General features: G+C 42.9%; 4 protein-coding genes across 15 annotated transcripts; 3 read left to right on the top strand and 1 right to left on the bottom strand.

Moving 5' to 3' along the window:
• The first annotated feature begins 698 nt into the window (after positions 1–698).
• LOC148387416 (midnolin) lies at positions 699–4,343 on the top strand. Of its 4 annotated transcripts, none has more exons than XM_088396798.1 (7): positions 699–1,165; positions 1,921–2,093; positions 2,449–2,542; positions 2,635–2,694; positions 2,833–3,273; positions 3,347–3,446; positions 3,583–4,343. In XM_088396798.1, exons 2-7 carry the CDS (start codon positions 1,948–1,950, stop codon positions 3,924–3,926), a joined length of 1,185 nt encoding a protein of 394 aa, XP_088252924.1. In that variant the 5' UTR covers positions 699–1,165; positions 1,921–1,947; the 3' UTR covers positions 3,927–4,343. The 4 variants fall into 4 exon arrangements, with proteins under 4 accessions (XP_088252924.1, XP_088252921.1, XP_088252923.1 ...); XM_088396795.1 differs by having other exon boundaries at positions 1,910–2,093; XM_088396797.1 differs by having other exon boundaries at positions 699–1,180.
• Positions 4,344–5,228: 885 nt separating this feature from the next.
• Positions 5,229–8,563, top strand: cirbpa (cold inducible RNA binding protein a). 2 transcript variants are annotated; one of them, XM_088396803.1, is made up of 7 exons: positions 5,229–5,397; positions 6,043–6,142; positions 6,312–6,418; positions 6,688–6,805; positions 6,893–7,043; positions 7,124–7,185; positions 7,634–8,563. In XM_088396803.1, exons 2-7 carry the CDS (start codon positions 6,043–6,045, stop codon positions 7,645–7,647), a joined length of 552 nt encoding a protein of 183 aa, XP_088252929.1. In that variant the 5' UTR covers positions 5,229–5,397; the 3' UTR covers positions 7,648–8,563. The 2 variants fall into 2 exon arrangements, with proteins under 2 accessions (XP_088252929.1, XP_088252928.1); XM_088396802.1 differs by having other exon boundaries at positions 6,688–6,811.
• A 1,896-nt stretch (positions 8,564–10,459) lies between these two features.
• On the bottom strand, positions 10,460–11,929 carry ndufa13 (NADH:ubiquinone oxidoreductase subunit A13). Its single transcript, XM_088396804.1, has 5 exons — positions 11,770–11,929; positions 11,340–11,418; positions 11,193–11,264; positions 10,754–10,823; positions 10,460–10,679 (listed from the first exon to the last, which is right to left on the bottom strand). Exons 1-5 carry the CDS (start codon positions 11,861–11,863, stop codon positions 10,560–10,562), a joined length of 435 nt encoding a protein of 144 aa, XP_088252930.1. The 5' UTR covers positions 11,864–11,929; the 3' UTR covers positions 10,460–10,559.
• Positions 11,930–15,722: 3,793 nt separating this feature from the next.
• LOC148387413 (transcriptional repressor p66 alpha-like) lies at positions 15,723–27,026 on the top strand. 8 transcript variants are annotated; one of them, XM_088396789.1, is made up of 11 exons: positions 15,723–15,915; positions 21,000–21,484; positions 22,453–22,591; positions 22,676–22,804; positions 23,114–23,191; positions 23,266–23,385; positions 23,537–23,719; positions 23,839–24,097; positions 24,265–24,650; positions 24,722–24,833; positions 25,324–27,026. In XM_088396789.1, the coding sequence occupies exons 2-11, from the start codon at positions 21,003–21,005 to the stop codon at positions 25,461–25,463; spliced, it is 2,028 nt and encodes a 675-aa protein (XP_088252915.1). In that variant the 5' UTR covers positions 15,723–15,915; positions 21,000–21,002; the 3' UTR covers positions 25,464–27,026. The 8 variants fall into 8 exon arrangements, with proteins under 8 accessions (XP_088252915.1, XP_088252914.1, XP_088252912.1 ...); XM_088396786.1 differs by having other exon boundaries at positions 15,724–15,915; positions 23,540–23,719; positions 24,722–24,968; XM_088396781.1 differs by having other exon boundaries at positions 15,725–15,915; positions 24,722–24,968.
• Positions 27,027–27,131: the final 105 nt, after the last annotated feature.

Genomic DNA, 27,131 nt, shown 5'->3' with positions numbered 1-27,131 from the left:
TACCACACGGTGGCAGCATTACGCCATCCCCATAGCTGGTCTAAGACTCCACTGGGCCCACTGGGAAAACATTTCAGTTTGAGGCCTAGAGGTATATGTATTTTGTAGGCTTGTTAAAAGTGATCAAATTAATACAATATATGTGCAATTATTGTAAAATTGTCACCCAGTTTATTATGTTTAGTGGCAAAAACTGCAACAGCAACTCACAAAACGCAGCTGTCGTGAAATGAAATCACAGATGTACCTGAAACAAGGTGACAAATAGTTTTAAATAACAATTATAAAGTTTGGGTCCTAAAGAAAAAATAACCAAAATTCCAGCTTTTATTACCTGGTATTTCCATTGTTCATGATTGGTTAATTCATTAACTGGCGCTTCACATTTCTTTTGTGTAATCGTGATTTTTATGACTGTGAATTTCCAAGCGCTGAGGTGTGACATGCCAGAGAATTTGGCACATCTGGGGAATGATGGCAGAGAGGTGCGGGAGGAATGCCAAGAAGAAAAAGAACGCAGTATCTGTGTGTGCGTGCGTGCTGTGTTTGCTCCAGTAGCTCTGACGTCAGAGTTGCGTCGGCGCAGGCGCCGAAGAGCAGGACATCCTGTGGAATTGTTCTTGGCGAGACTATGAGAATGTCAAGTAGGCCACCCCTCCCTTCTCATAACCTATCCTGAGTGAGTGAGTGAGTGAGTGAGTGAGTGAGTGAGTGAGTGAGTGAGTGAGTGAGTGAGTGAGTGAGTGAGTGAGTGAGTGAGTGAGTGAGTGAGTGAGTGAGTGAGTGAGTGAGTGAGTGAGTGAGTGAGTGAGTGAGTGAGTGAGTGAGTGAGTGAGTGAGTGAGTGAGTGAGTGTGGGAAGTTCAATGCAAGGAAAATGCAGCTCACGTGTGTAGGCGCTCATATACGTCACAATTCCAAGGACATCAATTACTGCATGTCTCTCGATTGCAATAGATGAGAACAATAAGTATGTAGGTGATTTTGGAGCGAGTGAAGGTGTGACGCAAACCGGAAAAAGCAGGGGGTGTTGTGGGTGTGCCTATTTTTAGCCCCAGTGAGGAGAGGAGACACGTATTCGTCGCATTTCTCTGCCCTCGCAGGCTGTGCTTTCATCCGTGCATCATGTGACAGGTGCAGCCCCGAAACCCGACTGCGCACGAGAGGTGAATACTAAAGAGGTAGAGATCAGAGAGGTGTTTTGTACAATCCAAAGAGCAGACATGTTCTCACCATTTTAACAATCAAGTGAATCCTTAACATATGTTGTAATCCACCGCAGTGGTGCTGCAAACCAAAATATGACATACGGGTAGAACATTGATGAGGAGCACGTTTATGTTTATGCACGTTTGGGGAAAACTCAATTATATAAAAAATATTTTGTTTTATGTTGAAATTGAGGGGGTATTTTTTATTATGTGAAGTAATGCAAAAAGAGAATCTGGTTTTGAATGATGTCATTGTACTTTTTTATATAAGCATTGAGGAAAGGTCAATTAAAATAGGAAATATGTTTTTTTTTTTGTAACGCCCAGCTCTACTATTATAACGTCATGTATTTTTGAACTATACAATGCTCGTGTTTGTATTATATGTGGGATCAATTGACGGTACCTTCTCCAAAACAGCCGTTTCTATTGGACGACCCATTCTGGTTTTTCTCTCTATCTTTGATTGGCTGTGAGTTTGGATGGGCGGGTCTTACCGACGACCGTCTTCTGTGGTAGTAGAAGGGTTGCAGACGCCAAACGGACACTAGTTACAAATTGTGTGCAGGATTTCATCTTCTCTCTCAACGTTTATTTAATTTGAAAACCTGGAACGATAATATATTGGCGTAACGTCATAGAACCGATGAGGTGCTTTTAAAATTGGCTTTTGCAATTGTGCCCTCTACCCGCATTGAGTACATTTGAAGGAGGCGTCAGTCGGCAGCTTCTCCACTATGCGTCTTATCGTCGACTCGAGCTCCACCGGCGGCCCATTGGAGCTCGTCGTCCCAAGTGGAGAGACTGTGGACGGGCTGAGGACGCGCCTCTCTCGTCAACTGAACGTGCACAAGGACAAAATCGTCCTCCTGCACCAAAACAAGTAAGCCTCTGTCACTTTTCTTAAATCCAGTGGTGGAAGTAATTAAGTACAAGTATTGTACTATAAAAATATTTTTTTTTCCAGGTACGTGTGTTTTGCATGGGTATTATTTTTTCGGATTGCCTGTGTAAGCCACAAGGTGGCAGCAAAGGACTGTCTAAAGGGAGCGCCTCAATTCACTTTTAATAGTTAAATAAGCAGTAGTACAATTTAGAGTCTTGTACTTTTCCTCGAATAAAGGACTGACTTTATTTTCTAACACAAGTATCTGTACCTTTACTTAAGTACAGAATGTGAGTACTTTTTTCACCCCATTCGAACAGTATTAATAATTTCTCTCCTTTCGTTGTGATAGGCAATTGACTACAGGGAAACTACTGGAGCAAGGTGTAGCAGATGGCAGCAGACTCACCTTACAGGTGCCTGTTGTAGTCGAAGCTGGGTTATTTGTAAGTTTAAAAATAAAAAAAAAACACACAGAGAATATGACCACACATTTTGGGTGACATTAGACATGATTTCATTGAATTTTCCTCCACAGTCTTGTAGTGCCAGAGTCAAGAGGATGGTCGAGGTTTTGGAGAAGTTAACAGAATCCGAGGTAAAAGTGCAAACTACGATGATTTGCAACGACTGATAAATGTACATTCGATATTATCAGGCTACTTGTAGCGTACTGCAGTACAATCGTTTACTTGCGTAATACTAGTTTCAACTCTGTTTCCTGGCAATCATGCAGATCAGTGATTTCCTGTCTGGACGTTCACCTTTGGCCATTAAACTGGCAGTGGGTATCCACACAATGCATGTGCAGCTCCAGCTGTCTGCTCAGGATGTGGCTAAGCTGCAGCTGGACAAAGCCTCGGGAGCTCTTAGCAGCCCACCCCCAAAGGTCAACATGGGCCGGTCTGCTCGGAGTTGCTGCTCCCCCACTGACATGACCACCACGTCGGCAGGTTCTCCTCCCCCACTCGCATACTCGGCCGTGCATTCCGACCCCCGAGCTGTTTCTTCTATGGACTGCCACCGCCAAGCAACTTCTCATCACTCCCGTCCACACGCCACTCTTTTAACGCCTTCCTTCCACGCAACTTGTCCGCTTCCAGCCACCACGCCGGTTTGCTTCAGTGACTCCACTGCTGCACCTCGGAGTCCATTACCTGCCTCCACCGTCAGAGAGGTTAGCCCAGTTGGATTGTATACATTGTCTTATCCTGGACACTGTTTATATTCTCGTCCTTGATATGTTACAGTCTTTTCCTTCCTTCACTCCTGAATCGATCAAGCAACCGGGTGCAGTCATAGAAAGTTTTGTCAGTCACTCTCAAGGGGTGTGCTCTGGAACGTTCTCAGGTGAGTCCGGATTGATGAAGAATTATTTTCGGTCTGCCAAAAAAAACATTTTGGTTAGCATCAATTGATTCATTTCCGTGACAAGACTATAAATAATAGAGAATGTGAAATGCAATTTCCTTTCATTCCCCATCAGGCACTCTGGTGCCGTGCAGTCGGAGCAACGTTAGCCATCGTCACCGCGGCATCGCCATTATTCTGCAGATCCTCGATGACCTCCTCAGAGCTGCCTCACTACACCAAGGGGCTCCGACATCCCTTTGTCCGACTTTGGACCCGCCAGCACAGGAGCACAAGTCCAAACAAAGGGCTGAAGAGGCTTGCCAAGTCCACATAAACTCAGAAGAGAATCAGACGCTGCAGGGCAAGCTAAAGCACTTGCAGTCTCTGTTGGACCAACGGCGTCATCACAAGCAAAGTCGCAGGAGTTCCCAATTTTCACAACCAGCTCACCCGTATCGGCGCCACCATCGATCCTAATCTCCATGGCAGTGGGCCAAGTGGAGTGGAGTTGAAGTTACTATGTGCGTCATTGTGCACATGCTACTTGTTTATTGAGTTAAGAAAAGAAATAACTGACGAAACACAATTTGGGTCATTTAATTCCAACATATATTCTCTGCTAATGCATAGCTGAAAATAACTGACTATATTATCCTTGCTCCAAGTACAATTAGACTTGGAAAAAAAAAAGAGTTAACCTAAAGCCTCAGTTTCATTCCCTGTTATCAGGAAGTGATAATGAAATATTTCCAAAGGGACCACGAGGTGGCACTGTTTACATTACCTGACCCAGATGAGGGAGGAGCAGTCTCATAAACTTTGTTGCTCATGAAATGTTGTTCGACTTGATTGAACTTGTATTAAATGCCAAAGGCATGTTTTTCCATCTATTCATTCTTTGCACTACTCCTCATCACATCAGAAAAATCCCGATGACACACCGCTAAACAAATATATAACAAATGTATACTGAAATTATAATGTGAGGTAGTGGAAGAGCATTTCAGTGTGCTCCTCTAAATGCAGTAACCATATCTGGTCAATAGGGGGCATACTACAAACTACCATTCTGTGGTCATGACTTCAACAGCAGAACTGAACAACCAAGGTGCAACTTCTTTATTTGTTTATTATCAATTACTTACTAATACAGACAATACAAAACACATTACAAGCTTCAGAGAAAATAGGTCCAACACTATAGCGGGGAAAACGGCCATTTTGATTCGGAGTCGACGCGAGATCAGTGACGTCACATAAGGTTGGCGCAAAAGCGCTCAAGAGGCAGTTGCTTTTATGGCCTGCAGGATCACGTCACGTGACACGAATGCTTTCCTTGATATTCCTTTAAATCCAGAAAAATAAGATCTCCATTAAAACCATTCTGACACACAATGCAATTTAGTGTTACCAATATAAAAAAAATTAAAACAATAATTCAAAACAATATTCAAAAAGCAACCTATTAGCCCGATGTATTATTTAGAGATGATCTTAACGCGAAAAACAGCAGAAAAATGTTGAATTTCGCAAAGTAATCATAATTCACGTATAACGAACGGGCTGTTTATTATGTCACAAATAGCATTGCTGTGTTTGAAGGAAAACATCACGATCACGTCTTTTGACACACAAAGCAACGTACTAGCGCTTTTCAAACATGTTAAACTAGTGATTAGTGATAGCCTCCTTTGTTTATTTAGTTTACGTTACGGTTTTGGAACATTCATCACGATATAAAAGAGAGAGTAGCGGTTAGCGTAAGTGAGCAGATTTCATAGTAAAGTGCCGCAAACGCGACCGTATGGTGAGTCACGTGGTCCGCTCTGATTGGTGGTCGTGGTCCATCGAGAGCTTTGCCACTGCAAAAGACTTGCACGGTCTCTCAGCGTTCTCATTCCCTCTGCAGCTCCTCGTAGTCGTTCAAGAAACCATCACCCACTGAAAGGTAGAAGCTTTTTGTTTTCTTTTTTTTTTACTACTTCTATATAATCATCTGTAGCGTACAAGGCGGGTTTTCCAATGCTTCATTATGTATACTTTAATACGCGATAGTTTAATTCTTTGATTTGAAAATGTTTTCTATGTGAGAAAATGGAAGCACTACAAAATGCATTTAAAGCGTTTACATGATATCGATTATTTTTTTATGGTGTTTTTATATGTGTTTTAACACGTTCGACACATTTACGTATTTGGGTGAGCTGCAATGTGTGGTGCATGGATTGCAATGGTGGCAATTTGTGAAACAAAGCGGGCAGAGGATGCTCCGCACTTAAAATGGCGCTGAAAGGGGAAGAAAATGCTAACCCTAGTTAGCATCAGGCTAACGCTACTGACCACGTTTGCGGCCTCGAGGCCTGGCGCTTTGCTTCCATCGATTGTATAATTTGTTGTCGACATAGATTTTTTTTGCGGGTACGATTTAATTTGGATATTCAGGTAAACCACTGTTGTTTTTCCTAATATGCTATTTTTGGATGAATGACCTACTTTTACCCCGTGAATGTGGCGCGATACGCAATGACGCAGTTTGAAAATCCGCTATGTGCACCTGTTCCATTTTTTTTGTTGTTTTCTCCCTACTTTGAAGATGTCGGACGAGGGAAAGTTGTTCGTTGGCGGTTTGAACTTCACCACGACCGAGGACTCCTTGGCGTCGGCCTTCGGCAAATATGGATCCATCGAAAAGGGTACGTTGATCGTGGGCTCAAATTGTTTTTATCAATTCCTGTGCTTTCATTAAGCCCGACGCGTTCCTTTATCTTTACATTTACATCTTTTAGTCTCAGTTTTACAACTCCATGTGCTTTTGAGTATTTTTTTAAGGTTTTAATTTTTTTTTTCCCTCCCCCTCCTCAGTGGATGTGATCAGAGACAAAGAGACTGGAAGGTCCCGTGGTTTTGGCTTCGTGAAATATGAAAATGTGGACGATGCTAAGGATGCGTTGGAGGCCATGAACGGAAAGGTAAATCACAATTTCACAATGGTGAAGCTATATTATCTATATATCTGGCCTATATTGCACATCCCTCACATTCGTAGTTGTATATACTGTGTATATATTGTGTTTTTTAATTTTTTTTTTAACTGTTTAACCTTCTTTTAATCTCCTTACCTTGTCTGGCACTTTAACGGACAGTGAAAGAATTTCATCGTATAAAGAAAAAGTGCTTTCCTTTTGTACATATGACAATAAACTTGATTGGAGAAATAAAAATGAACTGTCTTCCACAGACTCTGGATGGCCGGTCTATCCGTGTGGACGAAGCAGGAAAGGGCGGTCGCTCCAGGGGAGGATACAGCTCCGGCGGACAACGAGGTGGTGGTGGAGGCCGTTTTGGGAATTCCAGAGGTAGAGGTGGGCGATTAGTCCCAACCTTTTTATGGGCATGGACTATTTTATTAGAGCAAAGCTAATGGGCGTGTTATTTTTTTTTAGGTGGTTATAATGGAGACAGAGGATATGGTGGTGGCGACAGGGGTTACAATGACCGAAGCTTTGGAGGCGGAGACAGAAGCTTTAGCAGCGGCGGCGGTGGTGGTGGCGGCTACAGAAGTGGCGGCTACTCTGGCAGCTACAGAGACAATAGGTATGGATATTTTGAACAGTGACACCTTAACTTTGCTTAGGATTATTTATTTTTTTTGCTAAAATTTCTATTTGTTCCAGGGGACAAGGTGGCTATGGCGGCGACCGTGCCAGCACGTACCGCGATGGATACGACAACTATGGTAGGCATTAATGTTGCTTTCATACCGAGTAGACTTATGTTGGGGCTGGAACCGCACCTCACTGTTGAATTTTTGTTGATTTATTTCCCCCCCTTTTCATGTGATGCAATGTTTTCCTCCAATTGTTAAAAGCAGTCTAAAGTTTTGGGACCACACCTCACACAGCCCCAACATATCACATCTGTGTGTTACACCTTTGCTGCTTGATGCCTAGTCAGTCTTTCGGGAAGGCGACCAAAAATTTTCCACCCTGCATTGAAACAAGCCTGGCGCACGATAGTGGCGTTGCTTCGCTCCCGCTGAAATTGGGAGAGAAATGGGGGATCCCTTTGTTCAAACAAAAAAAACAAAAAAAGAGTGGGAGGGCTTCTGGACTGTGGTGGGTTGAGTGGGATGTTGTTAAGGAACTTTCAGTGTCTTTACCTGTCTGCCCACTTCTTATCCTCAGCTGAAAACAACTAAACATCTCCCCGATTCAAGATCATCACTTGGCTGGCTGTATTTCAAAGATGCGCTCCTCAAGGAAACCCGTCCATGTTGTTATTGCTGACCTTAGTTTTGTAGTTCTGTTGTAGTAACCAAGCATCTTAAAACGAATGTAGCCCTGAGTTTTGGTCATTCCCCTACTTTTTTTAAGCAAAATTGAAATCGTGTTCTAATACGGAAATGGCAGTTGACATTCTTGGCTTTGGTTGGGGGGCACCACAAATCCTTCCCCGACTCTCGTTAACTGTTAGGAGTAGGTCAATTCCACGAAGCCTCGAATTTTGGGGTCCGACTGGGCCAGGCCGTGACTTTTTGTTTTTGCGCAGCCACACACAGAGCCCTTTAATTTTTTCCCCTCCAGAACGTTTGGTGGTTTTGAGTCCTTTTTTTTTTATATTGATGCCGTTGATGGGGCTCGTTTCTTTGAGGTTACCACCGACTGACCTCCCTCCGAGGTTTTCACTCTGAGGACCGAGATTCATTTGCCCTGACAGACTTAGGGGGGAGGGGAGGAGGACACTAGGCCAAATTTCCTTTTCACAATTCAACTTAGGTTAGCTGGCGCCTCCTGTGTGTGCAATTTTCCAAAAGCGTGAATTCCTTTCAGACTGGTGAACTACAAATCCGAAGTGGCCGGCTGTTCATGAAGTTGCTAATTGCAGCATGCTACAGTCTGTCCAAGGTATCTTCTGTGCTCAACATTTGCATTTCTTAAAAATGTGCTGTAAATTGGACTAATCCTGTCAAGCGATCGAAACAAAAATGTAACTTCGTTTCCAAAAAAAGCAAATTCACGATCGGGAACAGATTTGTACTTTGTTCTTTGTATGGTCCCTTTTTTTTTTTGTCAGTTCGGCTTCATGGAGCCCATTAAACAGATTGTGGAAAATAACCTTTGGATTCTTGCCTCAAAAAGTGTCGCATGGGGGGACGTTACTTTAGCAGCGTGTCCGTTAGTTGATAACTAGGGATGCATTTGGAGTCTAAATTTGAGTTAGTCAACAAAAGCTGCCCGACTGCTTCCCAATCTGAACCTCCATTGAGAACGGACCGACTTTTCAGACTTTTGATTGGGCGACGTGAATGTGCAGGCTCGAACCCTCTAGCGAGTCAGTCGCTGGGAACGTTTAGCTGGTGTTCTGGTCATGTTAATGCTTCATTACATTCAAGAGGTCAGCTACTTCCAAATCCCACAAGTCCTTGGAGAATGAAGCGTTGCGCCTACCAACAAGTGCTGCTCAGAGATGAAAGCTGCTCTCTTGCCTAGGTCATATGTGGAGAGTAGGCCAATGCACGTGAGGTAAAAATCTCCTTTTGCTTTGCTCACATCCTTCCAACTCAGTTGTCATTGTTTCCATGAATGCCCTCAAGTTCAGTCGCTCTTTTCTAGTCCTCTTGCCTCACAAGTCGTCCACAAACATGACATGGCCGCTAAAGCCTTCCTTTTTCCGAATTCTTTTTAATACCTGAGGAAATGTTTGTGAAGCTCCTGGAATGTAATTGCTCCATCAGTTCACCAAAACGGCAACCAAAAAAAAGCACTGGCCTCTTGAGTCATGGATTGTACTGACCTGTCCACTTCAGTTCACTGCATTAGTCCTCTAATTTGCCTCCCCTTGTAACGAGCCACAAAAGATTCTCCTAAAAAATGTACTCTTACGTCTTACATTTGACTAAGTGGTGAGTTTCAGGCCCATGAATAGTGTTGCATGCTGTTGGATTGTTTTTTGTTTTTTTTTAAAATTGTATTTGGGTTGCATCATGGTGTTGGTGCACAGATTTGACATGTTCTCTCTTTCTCCAGGTTGAACTGATGGTTGGACTTGTGGATGTCACAGCTGAAGGGAGTTTCCGCCAGAGACGCTTGGCAATGGGTGGCAACGCCAGTCGGAGCTACTGGGTAGGTTTTATTTTGCTAAATTTCCCGAATAATTGTTTTCAGAACAGTGGACCCAATATGGATTGCATTAATTCCATTCCACGGTTACCATTTAATCTTTAAAAATGGAAAAACATTTTTGGATCAGCACAATGAGATTTTTATTTCTAAAAATATATTTTTGTCAAACAAGTGTTATTTTTAGAGAACAATATTTTAAGTCCCTGTTTTGACCGGTTACCTTGAAAATATTCTGTAACCAAAGAATATTTTTCCGTCTAGTTGGAAGAGTATTTCTAGAAATACCTTCATGTCAAGCTTAACATGTTTGCCTGATCGAGATAATGGCGCTTGTACATCTTATAATTCAATGTACCAAAAAAGTACTTATTTGTGTTTTTTTTTTTCCCCCCCGATATCTGCTGATTGAATTTTCAGGCCCAATCGATTGCTACAATAAATTGTGGCTCAGAGTGGTTAAGTGTCGGCGTGCTTAAAGAAAAATGCCAGCGGGGACAGACTTGCACATCACCGAAGGAGTTCCAAGATTGAGATCATTTTGAAAATGTTAAATGTTCCTGCATTTATTAAATAAATTGACTAAAACTACTCGGGTTTCCTTTTCATTATTTCAATTTCACACCTTTGAAATGTTACATACTCCTGGGGTATATAGTAAAATGAACTATGGGAATATTTCCACCCACCCCAATTGTGCTGTGTAATTTAACAACAGTAGAAATCTGTTGGAAAGAAAATGTTGGCTAATAGCCCTCAAACTTGCTGAATATCTAAATTTAATTCACACTAAAGTGACTACAGACTACAAACTTTACATTGCAACAGATCAATTTAACCCATCAAAATGCTCAGTGCTTTGGGCAAAATAATTTATATACACACACAAAGTGGGAACAGAAAATGCATCTTTAATATTGGAACATGTACAAAGCAGACGAAGCCGAGGCTACGTGGCGTTGGGAAGCGGGCCAGCCAAACTTGGGATAAGTTACACATACCACAAGAAGCCAAAGCGCTTGTGCAAAAACTCTTCCCGGGGCCTGAGGTTGAAGAGTTCTTCGGACATAGGGGGTACCCAGCGCTCTGTGTGAAAGACGCTCTCACCCACCTGGATGAAGACACCCAGTGTCAGCGTACGTCAATTCAAAAGTCACTTTTATATACAAGTGCGCTCCATTTTACCTTCCACCCGGGAACATCCTTCATGAGAATTGCCTCTTCTTCTAAATTTTCCCTCAACATCCGCAAGTTCCTGCCAAAGAACAATTTAAAAACATGAAAAAAAATCCACATTACAAGCCATACCATAATAGGTGAAAAACCACAATATTAACCATCCTGTTTATTCTCTAAAACTAAAAAGTGTATCAGTGAATGTGGGTCACAGTTCAGTCCTCTCCAAAATTATTGGAGCAGCAATTTGGCTGAATATCTGACAAAAAATAGGAATTCTAGCTTTTACTTAATTCTATTATCTCACTGTGTTAACTTAAAACAGAACCTTTAGTTTGAAGCGACCCATTTTTCAATTGAACAAAAGTATTGGGACACGTGATTGATGCATGTTTCTACTTAAGTGTTGCCTTTTAATTGCTTAAACATGACAAAGCAAGACCATCACCTGCGGTCTTGCTCCGCCTGCAATAGCGGCATCATGGCTATCCTGGCTTCCAGCTCCTCGATCTGTAAGCGCCTGTGGGACACAAAAGGTCAAACATTGACCTCAGTGTTTCAGATGCAGCGGTTTTCCTAAAATACAGCAACCTACCTCCTCTCACGGTTCCACTTAAAAATTCTCCAGTAGCCGAATATCATGATGCCGATGCCAATGCCAAACATGCTGTAACCTGTTTGTGAGTGTAATTGCAAAGATTATTTATTCCTAACTGTAACAAACGCAACAGGAAATGATCTAATATCACGTATTTATACCAGCTGCATTAGATAGAACTCAAAATAGAGGTAATCTCGCGCGAGAAGACCTCCGTATGCAGCATTTAGAGGTAAGTAACAATTATTATCATATTTGTGCAAATATCAATTTAAGTTTGAAACAAAAGTCATTGTTATTTTAGCATCAAACTCATCGCTGTAGCTTGTTAGCATTAGCATTGAGCCGCTTTAAGTAAGGGTAGTCCGAGGCGCTTTGTGTACTTAGTCGTTGCAAACTTTGCAAGATGAGAGTGTGGTGCGTGTACCCGAGAGTCCTCTTTTGGGTAAATTTCGCTTGTAGTCGAAGCCGGCATAACCCCCGGGAGGAGGCATGTCCTGCTTCACCTTGGAGCTCGCCATCTTTCCTCCGACTCCACGGCCCAAAACACAGGGGTGAAACAACTCTTCTTCTTCTTCTTTACTACAGCTAAAGACACTCGGGCGCCCTCACATGACTTGTATTGAAATTTTATTTTTACTAAAAAAAAAAAAAAAAAAGCCTTACTATGCATGGTCATTTTTTCCACACAAAAAAAGGTTTACTATGCATGGTCATTTTTTCACCTTACTATACATGCTCTTTTTATTTACTAAAAAGCCTTACTATACATGCTCTTTTTTACATTAAAAAACAAGCTACTATACATTGTCATCTTAAAAAAAACTGAAACTAACAAAAAAATACACTGTACACTTTAACATCCATCTATCTATCTATCTATCTATCTATCTATCTATCTATCTATCTATCTATCTATCTATCTATCTATCTATCTATCTATCTATCTATCTATCTATCTATCTATCTATCTATCTATCTATCTATCTATCTATCTATCTATCTATCTATCTATCTATCTATCTATCTATCTATCTATCTGTCTGTCTGTCTGTCTGTCTGTCTGAGAGATTTCTTTCTGTAAATAATTAGTAATATATTGAATTTTTTAAAGTTTAAAGGAGTCAAATTCAAAATTTTATTGAGATGTTGCTTTTCAAAAAAATTAAGCGTGTGAACTATGTGAGCAATCCTTCAAATTCGGTATCAGTATTATAAATATTAACATATTTGCAACCCTAGTGAAGATAAGTGGTACAGAGAATGTTGGCTGGAGAAAACGCTATCTGGTCATCATGAAGTCTCTTGCCTTTTATCTCGTGGACAACAGCGCAGGAGCGGTCACGTCACGTCACCAGGGGGTGGAGACTGTTCGTCATGAGTTTGAACTTCTGGGACGCTTGAGGCTTTCTTGGAATCCGCCGAGAGGAGCCGTTTCCTGCCAAATAGTGAGCCGGTGTTCATCGTCATTGCAGCAGCCTCTTCCTGCATTCATTGTTACTACGCTTAATGAGGATTAAGTGGACGCCGTCATGTGACCTATGCACAAACAGAGAGAATTCCGCGTTAAATTTCATTTCAACACCCCACCTTAACCATTAAATCCCCAATTTTAGTCCATTATATCTTGGCATTACATCTTGCCAAATTACAATACTAAAAACAGCGTTGCCTTGATTTACGAGTTTCATTTGTTTGGTGGCCATGCTCATAACTCAAAACACGTCTCAAATCTTTTGACAATGAAATGAACGGAAAGGCCAAGAAAGCACTGTACAGTGTTTTGAACATGTTCCTTTCCTAAAATTGTCGGCAAAGGTTTTGTGACTTTGAACGAACCCCCAAAAACACCCCCCCCCCCCCTGTTGAATAGGGTCTTAGATTGCATCTACTTTTATATAAGTAATTGTAATTCTACTTCAATAGGAAATGGGAGTACTTTTGCATTTTTACCACCTCTGCAAACTCTCTGAACTCTCACAAAAAAATGATTGTTACATTTCCAGTTCTTCCTGTTATTGTTTCCAAAGTAGAACACAAAACACTCACTTTTCAGTGAGGTCATTATCAAAGCAATTAGTCTTGTCAACAGTTTAATTACTTGTGTTATTAAATACCAACATCGCCCCGTTTGACAAGTCAAAGCTCGCACCTTTGAAACTTACCATGAACACCTTGACTGTCCTGAAGCATTTTTTATGAGCATTCCATGGAGAATCATAGATGAGTTTTTGAAAATGTTGTCCTAAAATATGCACATAAATTACCAGCGGGTAAAGTAAAACTTGTCATTTTTTTATATATACAGTGACTATAAAAAGTTTACATTTAATTTTTGTGATATTAAATAAAAATTTGCTAAAAAGCTAATAAAAAAAATCACTATTAATATGACTTACAACCAGTGTAACTCAGTTCAATTTTTAAAAAAATCACAAAAAGAATTAGAAATTACTGAAAAAAACGGAGATAGTGTAATTAGGCTGCAACCCTGAAAAATGCACCAATCAATTAAGGATGTCTTCAAACTGATGTTAAAATATGTGACATTAGTAATACTAACTGACTCACAAGCACCTAGCATTGTGACGCAAGTAATTGCGGGAATGTGACGCAACCAGAAAATCTACCAAGACTAAACCATTTTATAAACCAGGATTGACACTTCCATAAAAATGTTACCCCGGGAAATTGGACACATTTACAGACAGACACAAACTTCAATTACTAATAATATTAGCAAAAAGACGATAAAGAGCGGACTAGTTTAAGCATTATGTTACAAAAACATGTATTTATTTCCTCCAGTTTTATTAGGATAAGAGTGAACAGATGCCTTTCCGCAGTCAAGTCAACGTATGGCCTCAGGAGATGGAGCGGTGGGATGAGAGGAGGGAGACAATCAGACCTGATGACACAGCATCATCTAAAGAGAAGCTTTGGACGCTAGAATGAAGCTGACAAAGCACTCAGTCGCAGCCCCCCCCCCCCAACCTGTTAGAGAGCACCCCCCCTCCACTCTCCAGTGCTTATGCTGACTTCTTCTGTCTGTACCATACAAGTGTGTCGTATATATATATATATATATATATATATATATATATATATATAAAGGCAAGATCTGTACAAAGTTTGCGGTTTTGGTTGTCAAAATCATTAAATCAATATTTAGTGTAACATACTCATGATGGGAAGACCTAGGTGAACATTACAAATGAAATCATTTGAAACGATTCCACGTGAAACCAAATATGTCACCTTGCATTACATATTAAAATCCACAAAGGGTGTACAAGTGAAATGTATGCAACTGAAAGTTTTGGAAGGATCTCTAGAACTGTCATTTTACACCCTGGAGCAATGCACATGAAAACTATTTTCATATTTGACAAGTTGATAATCCAGCTCAGCTACTTGGCTCGGTTAATCAGTATTGCTAGTTTTGTCATTTTCTGCAGGATTTAGATAGCTCTGTTCTTTGTGTTTCAGGAGTTGTAATTGACAGATTAGTTTTAGAAGGGTAAATTAAGAAATCCAAATGATACACTTAGTTAAGATGGTGTGGGCAGCATCACTATTTGGGGCTCTTTTTCCTTCCTTTGGTCAGGATAGACAGAATTATGGACAAATCCAAATCAGCCTGAGCAGAAAATTCTCAGGCTTCTGCAAGGAAACAAAACAAAAATAAAAAATGTTTGAAAAAGCCTACTTGCTGAAATTTAATTTGGTATGAATCAGTGGTACTTGAAATGCTGGCCGGTGTGTTGACTCAAATCTAACATGATTGAATAATTTTGAACACAGCCACATCCCAGTTATACTGGGGTGTGCACATTTATGCAACTTCAGTTTTTCAGTTATCGCTATCTACCGTCTCAAAAAGAATGTTATTTTTTTGAAGGAGAAAATGTGATGAAAGAACTTGTGTAAAAACAACAAGAAAACTTAATTATTTTTTAATCTTTGTGATTATGTCATTACTGCCTGGTTCTATGAAGTGTGATGTTATCGGCTGCTGTTTTTCCTCATTCAAAACACATTACAATAGTTTTTGGTTGGATTATTTCATATCATGAGTTTTCTGAGTTATGAGCACGACCAAAAACGATTCAAACTCGTATCTCAAGACCACTTCTTACTTCCCAAAGCTGACTCCGTTGTTGATGGCTAATAAAGCGTGATATGCCCACATGATTCTGTAATATGATTGGATGGAAGTGAGTGAGCGTGCAGGATGCAATCAGTCCTGGGTCACCCCACGAGGGAGTCCAGGGAGGGGGGTGGGGGGGACCCTGACTTTGCTCATCCTTCCAACCTTGGGCCGTGGTGGTCATCGGTTTACATGATGTGATCCCGTCGCCCTGGTATGCCGAGGTGCGCATGCCCACTAAAGAGGACGCAGCGGCTCCATGTGTGTTGAGGCGCATTATTTGGCAACAGACACGGCAGCGGGGAGGGCCGAAAAAAAGAGGATATCCCCTTGATTTAAAAAAGCAACGATTTATCCAGGTTAACAGCAGATTAAACATTTCTTGGTCGACCATCGGCGACGAGCGGGCGACAAAGCGACCGAGTAAGTTGACTGTGTGTGTGTGTTGGGGGGGCGGGGGGGTGAAGCCGAAGTTTTTAGTGAGTGGATCGAGGGGAGCCTTTTATTCGGTCTCGTCGAGAGGAGCCAGGTCTTCCTCCACCTATCTATGACGATAAAGAAGCTGATGGGCTGTTGAAAAGTAACACTTCTCCGCAGAGCCAAAGGTTGAGCCGTGGGAAGGGGAGGGGGGTCCCGCTCTGGCAAAATTGTTTCTTTTTCAAATGTTCCGAAGCTTGTCGCGCTTACCGGAGCGGATCTTGTTCAGCCAAGTGGTGAAAATGAAGCGAGGATTATAACGTTTACTCGCCGGCGGCGGCGAGCTCCGGTCGTGGGCCGGTCGGTTGCAATACTGAGTTCCGACCCGATCATTTTCCCTCGGGAGGGGGACAGAAAGGTAAACATCACCCCCCCGGTTTGCTACACTCAAGTTTGACTTTGTAAAAACGTGATGTTTTTGAAAGTTGTTGCCCCCCTCGCTTGAGATGACGGCTGTCCCGCATCGGGGAACAGCCAGGTCAGAGATTTGGACTCGGTTCTGACCGTGTGGGTGTTGTTTGCAAGCGACTGCCCGATCTGGGGACTTCTTTAAAAAAAATCACTTTGACTGGAAGTATGTGTTGTGGCCCTTTTGGTGCCTTCATGTGAGCCTTGAACATGGGTGCTAAAGTGACTGCTTGTTGTTGTTTGTGCGGCGGAGCTAATGTTAGCTCGCTAACTCCTTCGCGAGATCACCTCCTCCGAGGCGGTGTCAACATTTAAAAAGCCGGCTTGGTGCGCATGTATCGTGGGCTGGCTTTAGTTTTTAAAGGGCCGACTTTGCTTTCTGGGCTCTACCGGGGCGGTGGAGCGTGGACGGCGGAGGCTACTGTTCATTTGAAGCCCAAGGCAGCCACCACTGTTGGTTCTGCTATCTAGTAGCTAATCTTCCTACTTCTCGCTGTGACAATCGTAGTCGTCCTCCTCTTAAAGCTGAACACACGCGCGCGCACACACGCACTTTTAGACCCTCACGCACAATCCGTACACATTTACAGTGTGTCATATATTCCAGGGCTTCTCAGACTTTTAGGACTAGGGAGGAATGTTTCCAAGGTTTTCCAGGTGTGTCAGAAAAGTTCCAGGACTGGTCTGCATAAGCTCGATGGAGTCAATTTTTTTTTTTAACAGACGTTTAAAGAAAGCTAAAAAAAATTGGGGGGAGGAAGAGCTTTTTCAAAAAAGATCTATTCTTTTTTCGTGGTATCGGTGCTGGATCTTGACAATTTAAGAACCGAGTACTCGTAGTGGTCTGGAAAAAAAAATAGTATCGACTATCCATACTTGTCACGGCCATCTTGATGTCGTCCACATTTTTGGCTCCTGGATAACTCACTTGACCAACAAAAGCCGGGTCGTGTGCGTTGGGAGGTTCCTCCAGTACAGACATGTTCTTACCGATCAGGAATTGTCAGATGCTCAGAGCATTGTGAGCAGGCACAAGTTGTCTTCCGACTACTCTGGCAATATGAACCTAGCAGTTGTCCCTGGACATCTTTGTCGATGTGCTGGTGGATCATCTGGCAAACATTGTAGTTTGTATTATAGGATATATTGCATTTGTGGAAATGTTGCACGTGTGCAAGGATAACAGAATTTTTGGTTATGTATTTTTTATTGCATGTTATTTTACACATTTCAAAGTTAAGTCTCAGTTTGAGAATCACTGAGCAACTCAGAACAGTTGTTATCAAACTTTATCATTGTGAATGACGAAGCATTTCAAACCTTATCTGATGGTTTACTTATAATGGAAGCCCGTGTGTGTGTGTGTGTGTGTGTGTGTGTGTGTGTGTGTGTGTGTGTTGATGTTATGTTGACAAAGCTCAAGCAGCATTTCTTGTCAAAGCAGCAGATATGACTGTTTAACTTCATCTGTGGCAATGTTTGTACTTCTGATGAAATACTAAGGTCTTATGGCATAATATCATCACTTATCACTTATCAGATGGCCTTATGTCAGATAACCTTCCCATATATTGCAGTACTTGTACATTTGAATGTACAAACGTGCGAGTGTTCATCCATTTTGATTAACGCTTAAAATGTTCCTATACGTTCAGCATAGCAGATTGTAAAGTGCAAATTTAAAACTTCTAAAGTGTCACTTGTAACAGCCAATCCAGAAGTTTACAGGTTTTGCTGCCTCCAACCTGTACCAATAGTGTGTTTGTTTTGTGTACGCATGAATAGCTAATGCTAACCAAGACAGTTGCTAATTACTATGACATAACAGTGTTAGCCAAGCTGGCTAGCATTAGCGCTCCAGTTGATTGAGCCATGGGTTGAAAATTTCTCTTCTACATGTATCTCATGCCAGTAATAATATTTTGATTGGTGACTGCCTGCCTTTGTTTTAGGTATGGTGGTGTGGTCAACACCTTGGAGGTGTCACTTCATGCAACAACAGCAGTCTAAACAATCGGTGTGGTATTGTCTGTGAACAAATGGCGGTCAGCCTTGGTGAATGGTCAGATAAATAAAGAAGAGTGGAGAAGGTTTTGTCCTCTCACCGCGCTAACGTGTCATCTGCTGACAGTTCAGTCCATTAGATCGAGTGAGTATGTCGGTTAAGTTGAAATTACTAGCCGTTACCTGAATGATTTTATTTTATTTTATTTTTTTTACACTGTTGTGGTCCATGTTCTAGAGAGTGCCGCTATACAAGATTGTTTGTGTGCTCAGGCGCCATTTTAAGATGAGTGCTGGCGTTTTAGGAGAACTTAATCGACTACAATAGAACATCTAAGGTCAAACCTAATTAGTTCACACACACTGGTCACCCTTGAGGTTGCTCAGATTTTGGAACAAAACGAAGAAATGACTTTCGTTTTAGTTGTCTGCCATGTTATTTGGAATGTGTGTGTGTGTTGGGAAGAGTGCAGAAGAAATGCAAGTCAAAAAGAAATTTGAAACCATTCAGCCATTGAAACTTCATGTAAGACAGATCAGGTTGGCCTGAGGTCGCAGGGTACGTGACGGCGTTCCCTCGGTGTGTAACGCCGTCATCTCGCTGCTACTGTATGTCCTTCGTGCTAGCTCACACACGTACGCACAAAGACACGTAATGGCCGCCACTGTGGAAGCCGAGTGTCTGCTCCGGCACCTGGAGGGTTAAAACAAGCTTCAGCTTCTCCCTCAACCACACATGAACACACACACATGAACACACACACATATGCACGCACCAGCCGACTGGTTTAAACCAGTTCTGGGGGAAAAGTGCTTTGTGTGTCCTGCTGAATCCTGGGAAGGGTCATGTCATATGTGTTTTAGATATGTCCGAGTATACATATTGAGAGGAAAAAAAAAATGCTAACCTCTGTACGCTTCATGCACATCGTCATGTTTGTAATTTTAATTTCTTTCCTCAACACATAAGCAATCCTGTCACTTATCGCCGGGCAGACTGAGGGGCTCGCTCCAATGTTCTGTATGCATGAGTATGATGCTCAACATCGATGCACTTAATGGCGGAGTTTATACAGTATTCCAAATGACATCTAGTTCCGACTATCTCGTCTGTGAACGACAGTAAGGGCAAAGGTCGTCTCCCACTGCATACCGTGTTGGTCAAACTCAGAACATGTCAACCTTTGATACAGTTTGGACTCTTGTGTTGGCTGGAATAAGGACTTTTTTTTTTGCCACTTGGAAGTGTGCAACATGGAGAAAAACCCTCCCACGGTCATCTGGAAATGTCTGAATATTTCTCTTTTCCTCGCTGGCTTCTCGGCTAACCTCCTTTTAAATTTCGACTGAGGGATTCCACGCATACTGAAAATATGGATTAAAGATGCGCATTATCATTATGGCGCCGTAGGGCGTGTGACCAAATGTCTCCTTGAATCTCGGCTTTGGATTTGACCCTGAAAGACTCGGAGCGGGCGTTGCAGTGTGCGTGACTGAACAAGAAACTGTTTGTATTCGTCATGTCCGCATCTGCCAAATTTGTTGTACAATATAGGCAAGATCACGTGGTAAAAAATGGCCACATGTTTTATGAGTGGGCAAAAAAATCTAATAGTTTCACTTGCATTTGGCTTCATGAGTTATGATGAATATTTCAGTGTATGCTCCAATTCAAATTCCCCCGTGTAGTTCTTCGCCCTCCAAGTTGTCTTCAATATAAAACTTGATTGCGGAGACGTTGTGCATAATCAATGTTGGGGAATTTAACTCGGCATCTTGTGATTATACTAATCCAGTTTGTTTTGTCTGAAGGCCATTTTACAAACCACGTGTTCGCTCCCAATGAGTCAAGGTCGGTTTTGTCCCCCTGACAATTGTAGCAGCAGCGATTGTATTTGAATAAGATCAAATGATGCAGAGCTGCAAGTACTAACTGGAGGCAGCAATACTCAAAATGTCTTGGCCCGATATTATCTTCACAAATCCTTGGTTCTTTAATTGTTTAGACGTCACAAAAGCTAAATATATTGGCGTTAAAATATCTATAAAATCATGTTCGGAAATATGGGGAACTGAGTTTTCAAAATGGCTTACAGAGTTGATGAGTTGATTGTAGTTTTGCAATGTGGTGCAACACATCAGAACTGAGAGAGCTGTTTAGGATGAGCCAACGTCACTGCAAAAAAAAAAAAAAAAATGTAAATGAACGTGAACCTCAGCAAAGACATTTTTTTCTACAGCTCATTTGCTTATACAGGGTACCTAATGAACAGACCGGTTGGTGGAGTTCCGTGGTTTCTGAATGAAAGCAAAAATTACCTCATGAACAGGATCTTCCCATCTTTGAAGGTGCAAAATTAAGCTCTCTAAATGTTAATGGTGCTGATTATTTCAAAGGTAGGTAAATGAGATCCTTCAATCTTAGCTCAGCTGACCCATGAGTGGAATGAAAATTGCAAACTTTTTCAATGACTGATGAGTTTCAGTTCGTTTAAGCATCGAGGGTTTGTGTTGGGAGTTATGAGGTGCTGATCTTTGACCCGTTCAGTGGATATGTTTAAAATGCCCTCCAACTAATCCACATATGTAACCAAATCCTTTTCGGGATGTCTCCACAGGGGATGTCTGAGGAGGCCGTCCGCCAGACGCGCAGCCAGAAGAGGGCGCTGGAGAGGGATGCAACACCGCAGACTACAGAACCTCACAGTCCTGACAATGGAAGCAAAAAGCCCAAGCTGGAGCAGTGTCAACCCACAGCCCAGGAGGCAATTTCACCTAAACCCGAATCAGAACTGGAACATGATGATCAAAGTCCGCCCGGGACTGGATCAAACGAGGAACCGGGGCAGTTGACGCCACCGGTGGAATCTGAGCCAGTGAAAGACGAAGCCGGTCACGAAGCGAGCTTGGACAATCAAACTGGACGGAATGACAGAGCTAATAGGGAGCTGAAGGCGGAGAAGGATGTGGATACCGTGAGCCGATTCCAGCCCACAGAGCCCAAAGTGTCCGCTGGCTTGTTGGCTGCTAGCGAGGTGAAGGCTACCATCAAAGTGGAAATCCAGACTGGAGAGCAGCCCGTGGACATGAGCACTTCCAAAGGGTAAGAAACTCTTCCCTACTTGAAACTGTGGAAAGAACCTGTCAGAGGAGACCATCCTAATTAGTTAAAGAAGTCCAGAATCATGGCAGGGCCTGAACCCGAGGTCAGGCATTCATTCCTAGCTTATTCCTGTCCCGATTGGATCATTTACAAGAGTCTCAAGTAAGCTGGGATACACTCCAGTACAACCACAAATGAAAACCAGCGCTATGCAAAAATGGACAGCCGTACATTTAGGACACAAACATACTTTTGAAAGTTTCTTCTTATTTTGCATTCTACACAAAAGGCCGCAACAGTACTCAGTGTTGACTTTGAACTTTAGCCTTTGCTCTGCCTCCATTTTCTCACAACTCACCCACCACCTGAACCCTAAAAAAAGTCGACGCACACAAAATGAAGCCGTGTGTCATAAACCAGTTCCAGCCGGTTGTTGCCATGGCGACTTCCATGGAAGAAGCAGGGAGGGGAGGCGGGGTTGTATTGGAGGAAAAGTAAGTCACGTGATCATGACTTTGAGGTCATGTGACTACTTTGGAAGTAGTGATTAATCCACAGGAAGTGATGATGGCGCTAAGCCCTGAGGAAATACACACAAAAACACACACACACACACACAGAAAGAGGGCGGCTCAAGCAGACGGGCCTTATGCACGGACTTATGCTTCATAAAAATGCAAAAATACACGTCGCCTGTATAAACAAAAATAAGCTTTTGCCTGTACGCCTCACATTTGGCATACTCTGAATTATCTCTGACATTTTGGCTTTTATGTAATAATCGGCTCACTAAATGATGCAGTGCTCTTTGACATCACTGGAAATTACAGCAAAAGCATACCTTTCAAGATAAAAGCCGTCCCATCATTCAAACCTTTTTTTTTTTTACATACTGTTTCAAATTTGATTGGTCCATTTTGGGCCCAGTCACATGCTCAATGCCCACTCGCCCTCTTTTTGTCCGACAGTATAAAAAGGGAGACGCGACCTCCATCCCCCGAAGAGGATGATGATGATGACGTCATCATCTTGTCAGATAACGACTCCCCGAGTCCACCTATGAATGGCCTGAACCACTTGAAGGACCTGGACACAGACCTCCTCATGGTGAGATGGGACTCCTCCAAATGAACGAAGGATCCATGACACGGTTGTGACTGTTGTAAACAATTGATTTCATGTGTGGTGCAGAAGAGCAGCCCAGGCGAACGGGAACGCATCATTAAGCAGCTGAAAGAGGAGCTGAGGCTGGAGGAGGCCAAGCTGGTGCTGCTCAAGAAACTCCGACAGAGCCAGTTACAAAGGGACACGCTTCAGAAGGTGAGTAGAAGTCACAATCATCTCGCACGCATACCCAAATACAGCCAAGTTCCATTTATCACGGGGAACATATTCAAGACCCAGCAATGTAGTGTCAGAGAGATTTTTTTTTCCTCATATAAAATACGTCCCTAGTCTCACTTAGGGTTGGCAAACACAATGCTAGCTTAGTAATGCTAGTATCATGCAAAATGGCTAACGGGAATTAGTACTGATTAATTATTTTTATTTTGATTATACTCGGAGCGTGGCCAATCACTATAGTTCAGTGTACAAAGTAAATAATCATGAATAACTGCCATCCCTCAGGGTTCAGGGCTGTCCAGCTCCTCCGTTCCACCTCCTCTAATACGCGGGACAATTGCAAGCAGCAAAGGCTCACAGCAGGTTAACTAATCATGTCAGGCTGACACTGTCTCTGATTGGCTGTCTCTGATTGGCTGTCTCTGTTTTGCTGATAGATCGTGTCCGGTAGAAGTTCAAGCACGGTCATACCTCCGCCTTTGGTGCGTGGTGGGCAGCAGGTGTCATCTAAACATGGCTCACAGATCATCATGCCACCTCTGGTCAGAGGAGCACAGGTATACAAATGCGAGCTCTGTATGAAAATAAATATCAGCTTCTCCAAGGATCATTATTTTCAGTTTTGTGCCCTTTGTATGCCGATGCCGCTTCGTTCTGTGTGGCGTCACCTCCCATTGTCCCGGTTAGCCCATCTCTTTATCTCCACAGCAGATCCAGGCTCTCCGCCAGCAGCAGCAGCAGCAGCAGCAGCTGGCAGCCTCTGGAGGTGGCGGCTCAGGGGGGCCGCCTCCCTTGCTGCTGGGTGCCAGGAACTCAGCCCCTGCTGGCCAGGGTCAGAGAAGCATGGTGCAAGCAGGCCTCATTAGAGTTGGAAATTCTTCAAACTCCTTGGTCAGTATCTTCAGCACTGGCGAGAAAATCCTCAAATTTTTGGGAGAGGCTCCAGTTCAACTTCTGAGGAAAAGCAGGATAGAAGATGAATAGATTCTTCGGCTCTCTCGTGTTCACAGGGCTCATCAGGTTTGAAGATTTCTTCCTCAGGAAGCGGCGTCGTGTCTCTAGTGGGTGCCCATGACAGTCCAGCCAGCCGCCAAGCTGCGGCCAAACTGGCTCTGCGGAAGCAACTCGAGAAGACGCTCCTGGAAATCCCCCCTCCAAAGCCCCCTGCTCCAGAGTTTAACTTCCTTCCTTCAGCAGCCAATAATGAGTTCATCTACCTGGTGGGACTTGAAGAAGTGGTCCAGAACCTTCTGGATACCATTCACAGAGGTGTGTTGTTGCACACAGGCTAACAATTAGCATCCTTGTGTGGCCGTTGAAGCACAGCCAGTGCTGAAACACATGTAGACAGATGTCGTTCATAAACATCAGGGTCAAGGTTCAAATGCTATAGCAAGCCCTCTCAAACTTTTCGAGTTTTCCATCTGTCTGTTCAGGAAAGACGGGGGCGCCTCCATTCAAGCCCACCCTCAGAGACCCCAACATGTGCACCCAGTGCAACACCGACTTCACGTGCAGGTGGAGACAGGACAAGGCCAAAGGAGGCACCGTCCTCTGCGAAGACTGCATGTCCTCCAATCAGAAGAAGGCCCTGAAAGCCGAGCACACCAGCAGGCTTAAAGCCGCGTTTGTCAAAGCGCTGCAGCAAGAGCAGGAAATCGAGCAGCGGATCATTCAGCAGACGTCGTCGTCCGGCTCTCACGGAAGCTCGTCGTCCGCTTCGTCACTGAAGGCGGAGCAGCTGGTGTCTCAGCAGCTCAAGCAAGTCCGAGCGGCCTCCATGCACCGAGGGGCCAACGTCATCCACCATCACTCCATCAAGGTGAGCAAAAGTTCAAATAGCTCCTCAGTCCATCTTTGAATTGTACTTAAGTGGAGTCCCTCCTCTCTTAGGGCTCCCCGGGCCAGCTCTCCCACAGCGGCATCCGGGGCGTCCCCCACTCCTTCTCCTCCTCCTCTCAGCTGCAGAGCGCCGTGGCCGCCGCCGCTTTGGTCAGCCGGCCAGGTAAGCACGAGCATGTGACCCAGCGCTCTGTCCAGATTTCAAAAGTGAGCAGCAGCGGAGTCGGCGGCAACAGGAATATGAGCGGAGGTAGTGCCTCATCCACTGCATGGAAGAAGCAGAGCAACAGCAACAAAGGTAGACTCGCTTTCACCTGCTCTCTTTCAAACTGCTGTCTGGCCCAAAGAGACCCTCAGACGACAATCGCAGTCCCCTCGGGTGGAGGTTCCAACCTATCTCCAGGATTCCCATCTCCTTTGCGCCCATTTGTGTGTTGCAGGGATGTAAGGCGGCCATGTCCATATGAACACGGATGTGTTTGAATGGCCGCAGGGACAAGTGTAGGATGTTTTTAGAAAGCGAGGAAATTCCCAAACTCATGCACTAACATGTGACTGATGCGTGGGTTTTTTTTTTTAGAAAAAGGTTTTGCCCTTTTTGTCCGGCAAAATGATTCTCGTGAGATGTGACTTGCTCTTCTCACCCCCAACAGGTGTGACAATGGCGTACGTGAACCCGAGCCTGAGCGGACACAAGTCCTCGGCCAGCGTAGACGCACGCCAGAGGGAGTACCTGCTGGACATGATACCCTCTCGCTCGTCCATCTCGCAGACTGCAAATACGTGGAAATAGAAATTGAAAACAAATAAATCAACCTTCAGCCAGTTCGACCTCCTTCTTGGCTTTTTCCAGTCATGGGAAACAGAGTACTCTGGAGGACAGTTTGGCAAATACAATTTCTGAAAAGTGAAGAAATGTTTCCTTCCTGTCGTTTTTTTTGTATGATTATCTTCTTTACTGTTCATTTTAAGGTTGGCTGTTCCACAAATACCGTATTTTTCGCACCATAAAGCGCACTGGATTATAAGGCGCACCGTCATTGATTTTTTTTAAATTTTAGAAATTATTTTATATATAGGGCGCACCGGATTAAAAGGCGCATAAAATAAAAACTGAGGTTCACTAGCGTTGCAGTATGCATCCACTAGCTAATAACCAATTACCCTCAGTAAACTATCGTGTTTCTCAAACTATCTCCTATAAAAGTGATCAGAACCGACAAAAGTTCGATCTAACACAATGGTACTGCTTACTTATGTTTCCTTTCCATATCGATCAGTAAATTCACTCGAAAACATTAACGGAGCAGCCAAATAGCCTAGTGCGTATAGTAGCTATCATTATAGCATTAGCTACCCGCAAACTCCCATGAGCCTCAGCAAAGTGTCATGGCAGCCCCCTGTAAACAATCAAGTTTCTCAAACTCTCCCATTAAAGTGATGGAAACCGACTAAAGACTGATTTAACACATTGGTGCTGCTTATTTATGATTCCATTGGATATTGATCAGTAAACGCACTCGAAAACATTAACGGAATAGCCTATTTTGAAATGAAATAGCCTCGCAAATGTAGATTTTAAGATTTTAAGTGCGCCTAATAGTGCGGAAAATACGGTACTTTTGATTTGACCGGGGCAGAACCCCCCCCCCCCACCAAACTTGGTACTTCTTTCTCCCTGTCTGGGTAGTCAAGTAATTGATTAGATTTGCATCAAACTGACTCACTTGAATGCTTGGTTGGAGTCATCCCAAGAAAAATACACTTTGCTTTGCGCAAATAACATCGGAGTTGTAAATGTTTCATTGCATTCATACTTGTAGTTAAAAGGTTGGATTTATTTTGTATTTACATTAAGTTATTTTTGTTGTTCTTTTTGGAGGGGACGGATGTATTTCTTTTTTACATTCTATATTGTGCATTTCACAGTGAAGAGTTGATTTTTGCTTTCTTTTTTTTGTTTAACAGTATGCCTACATTTAACACCTAATGTTCATTTTGCACCTTAGCTAACCATGAGTGGTGATCTCTCATGACATCTGTAATTATCATCTGTAATTTGCTTATTTTATATTCATTTCAATGTTGGCATTTTCATTTGAGTGTCACATCTTCACTGACAAAATGCAAATTCTGAGGATTGTCCACCCTAAAACCCGAAATTGGAATACAGTATTTGCCACCGTGAACCCGGAGAGCACAAGTCAATTATTTGCTTTTCATCCTGTAACTTCCAACCGCATTGCATTTTTTTTTCTCTGCTACCCAACCTAAACTGCATTGTGCAAATTATTATTAAAAATTATTTTGGTTCAACTTTTTCTTAGTTCCTAAATAAATAAAAAGATAAGTTTTACCTTGCTCTCATTTGTTTTGTGTATACTGTAATAGACAGACAGACAGACAGACAGATTGATGCAAGACAGACAGACAGACAGACAGACAGACAGACAGACAGATT

The sequence above is a fragment of the Syngnathus floridae genome, chromosome 14 (genome assembly GCF_059516105.1).
Source record: "Syngnathus floridae isolate MCC-2025c chromosome 14, RoL_Sflo_1.0, whole genome shotgun sequence".
Classification (NCBI taxonomy): Eukaryota; Metazoa; Chordata; class Actinopteri; order Syngnathiformes; family Syngnathidae; genus Syngnathus; species Syngnathus floridae.
This window is presented reverse-complemented; position numbering and strand designations above follow the sequence as displayed.

Excerpts from the sequence above, each read along its gene's own strand:
- LOC148387416 (XM_088396798.1), top strand. The coding sequence starts at position 1,948 with ATGCGTCTTATCGTCGACTCGAGCTCCACCGGCGGCCCATTGGAGCTC. Across the intron at positions 2,543-2,634 it reads TAGTCGAAGCTGGGTTATTT|TCTTGTAGTGCCAGAGTCAA; the intron begins GTAAGTTTAAAA and ends TTTCCTCCACAG. Across the intron at positions 2,695-2,832 it reads AGAAGTTAACAGAATCCGAG|ATCAGTGATTTCCTGTCTGG; the intron begins GTAAAAGTGCAA and ends GCAATCATGCAG.
- cirbpa (XM_088396802.1), top strand. The coding sequence starts at position 6,043 with ATGTCGGACGAGGGAAAGTTGTTCGTTGGCGGTTTGAACTTCACCACG. Across the intron at positions 6,812-6,892 it reads TGGGAATTCCAGAGGTAGAG|GTGGTTATAATGGAGACAGA; the intron begins GTGGGCGATTAG and ends ATTTTTTTTTAG. Across the intron at positions 7,044-7,123 it reads GGCAGCTACAGAGACAATAG|GGGACAAGGTGGCTATGGCG; the intron begins GTATGGATATTT and ends TATTTGTTCCAG.
- ndufa13 (XM_088396804.1), bottom strand. The coding sequence starts at position 11,863 with ATGGCGAGCTCCAAGGTGAAGCAGGACATGCCTCCTCCCGGGGGTTAT. Across the intron at positions 11,419-11,769 it reads ACCCAAAAGAGGACTCTCGG|GTTACAGCATGTTTGGCATT; the intron begins GTACACGCACCA and ends ACTCACAAACAG. Across the intron at positions 11,265-11,339 it reads AAGTGGAACCGTGAGAGGAG|GCGCTTACAGATCGAGGAGC; the intron begins GTAGGTTGCTGT and ends TGTGTCCCACAG.
- LOC148387413 (XM_088396781.1), top strand. The coding sequence starts at position 21,003 with ATGTCTGAGGAGGCCGTCCGCCAGACGCGCAGCCAGAAGAGGGCGCTG. Across the intron at positions 24,098-24,264 it reads TCTGGATACCATTCACAGAG|GAAAGACGGGGGCGCCTCCA; the intron begins GTGTGTTGTTGC and ends CTGTCTGTTCAG. Across the intron at positions 24,651-24,721 it reads TCCACCATCACTCCATCAAG|GGCTCCCCGGGCCAGCTCTC; the intron begins GTGAGCAAAAGT and ends CTCCTCTCTTAG.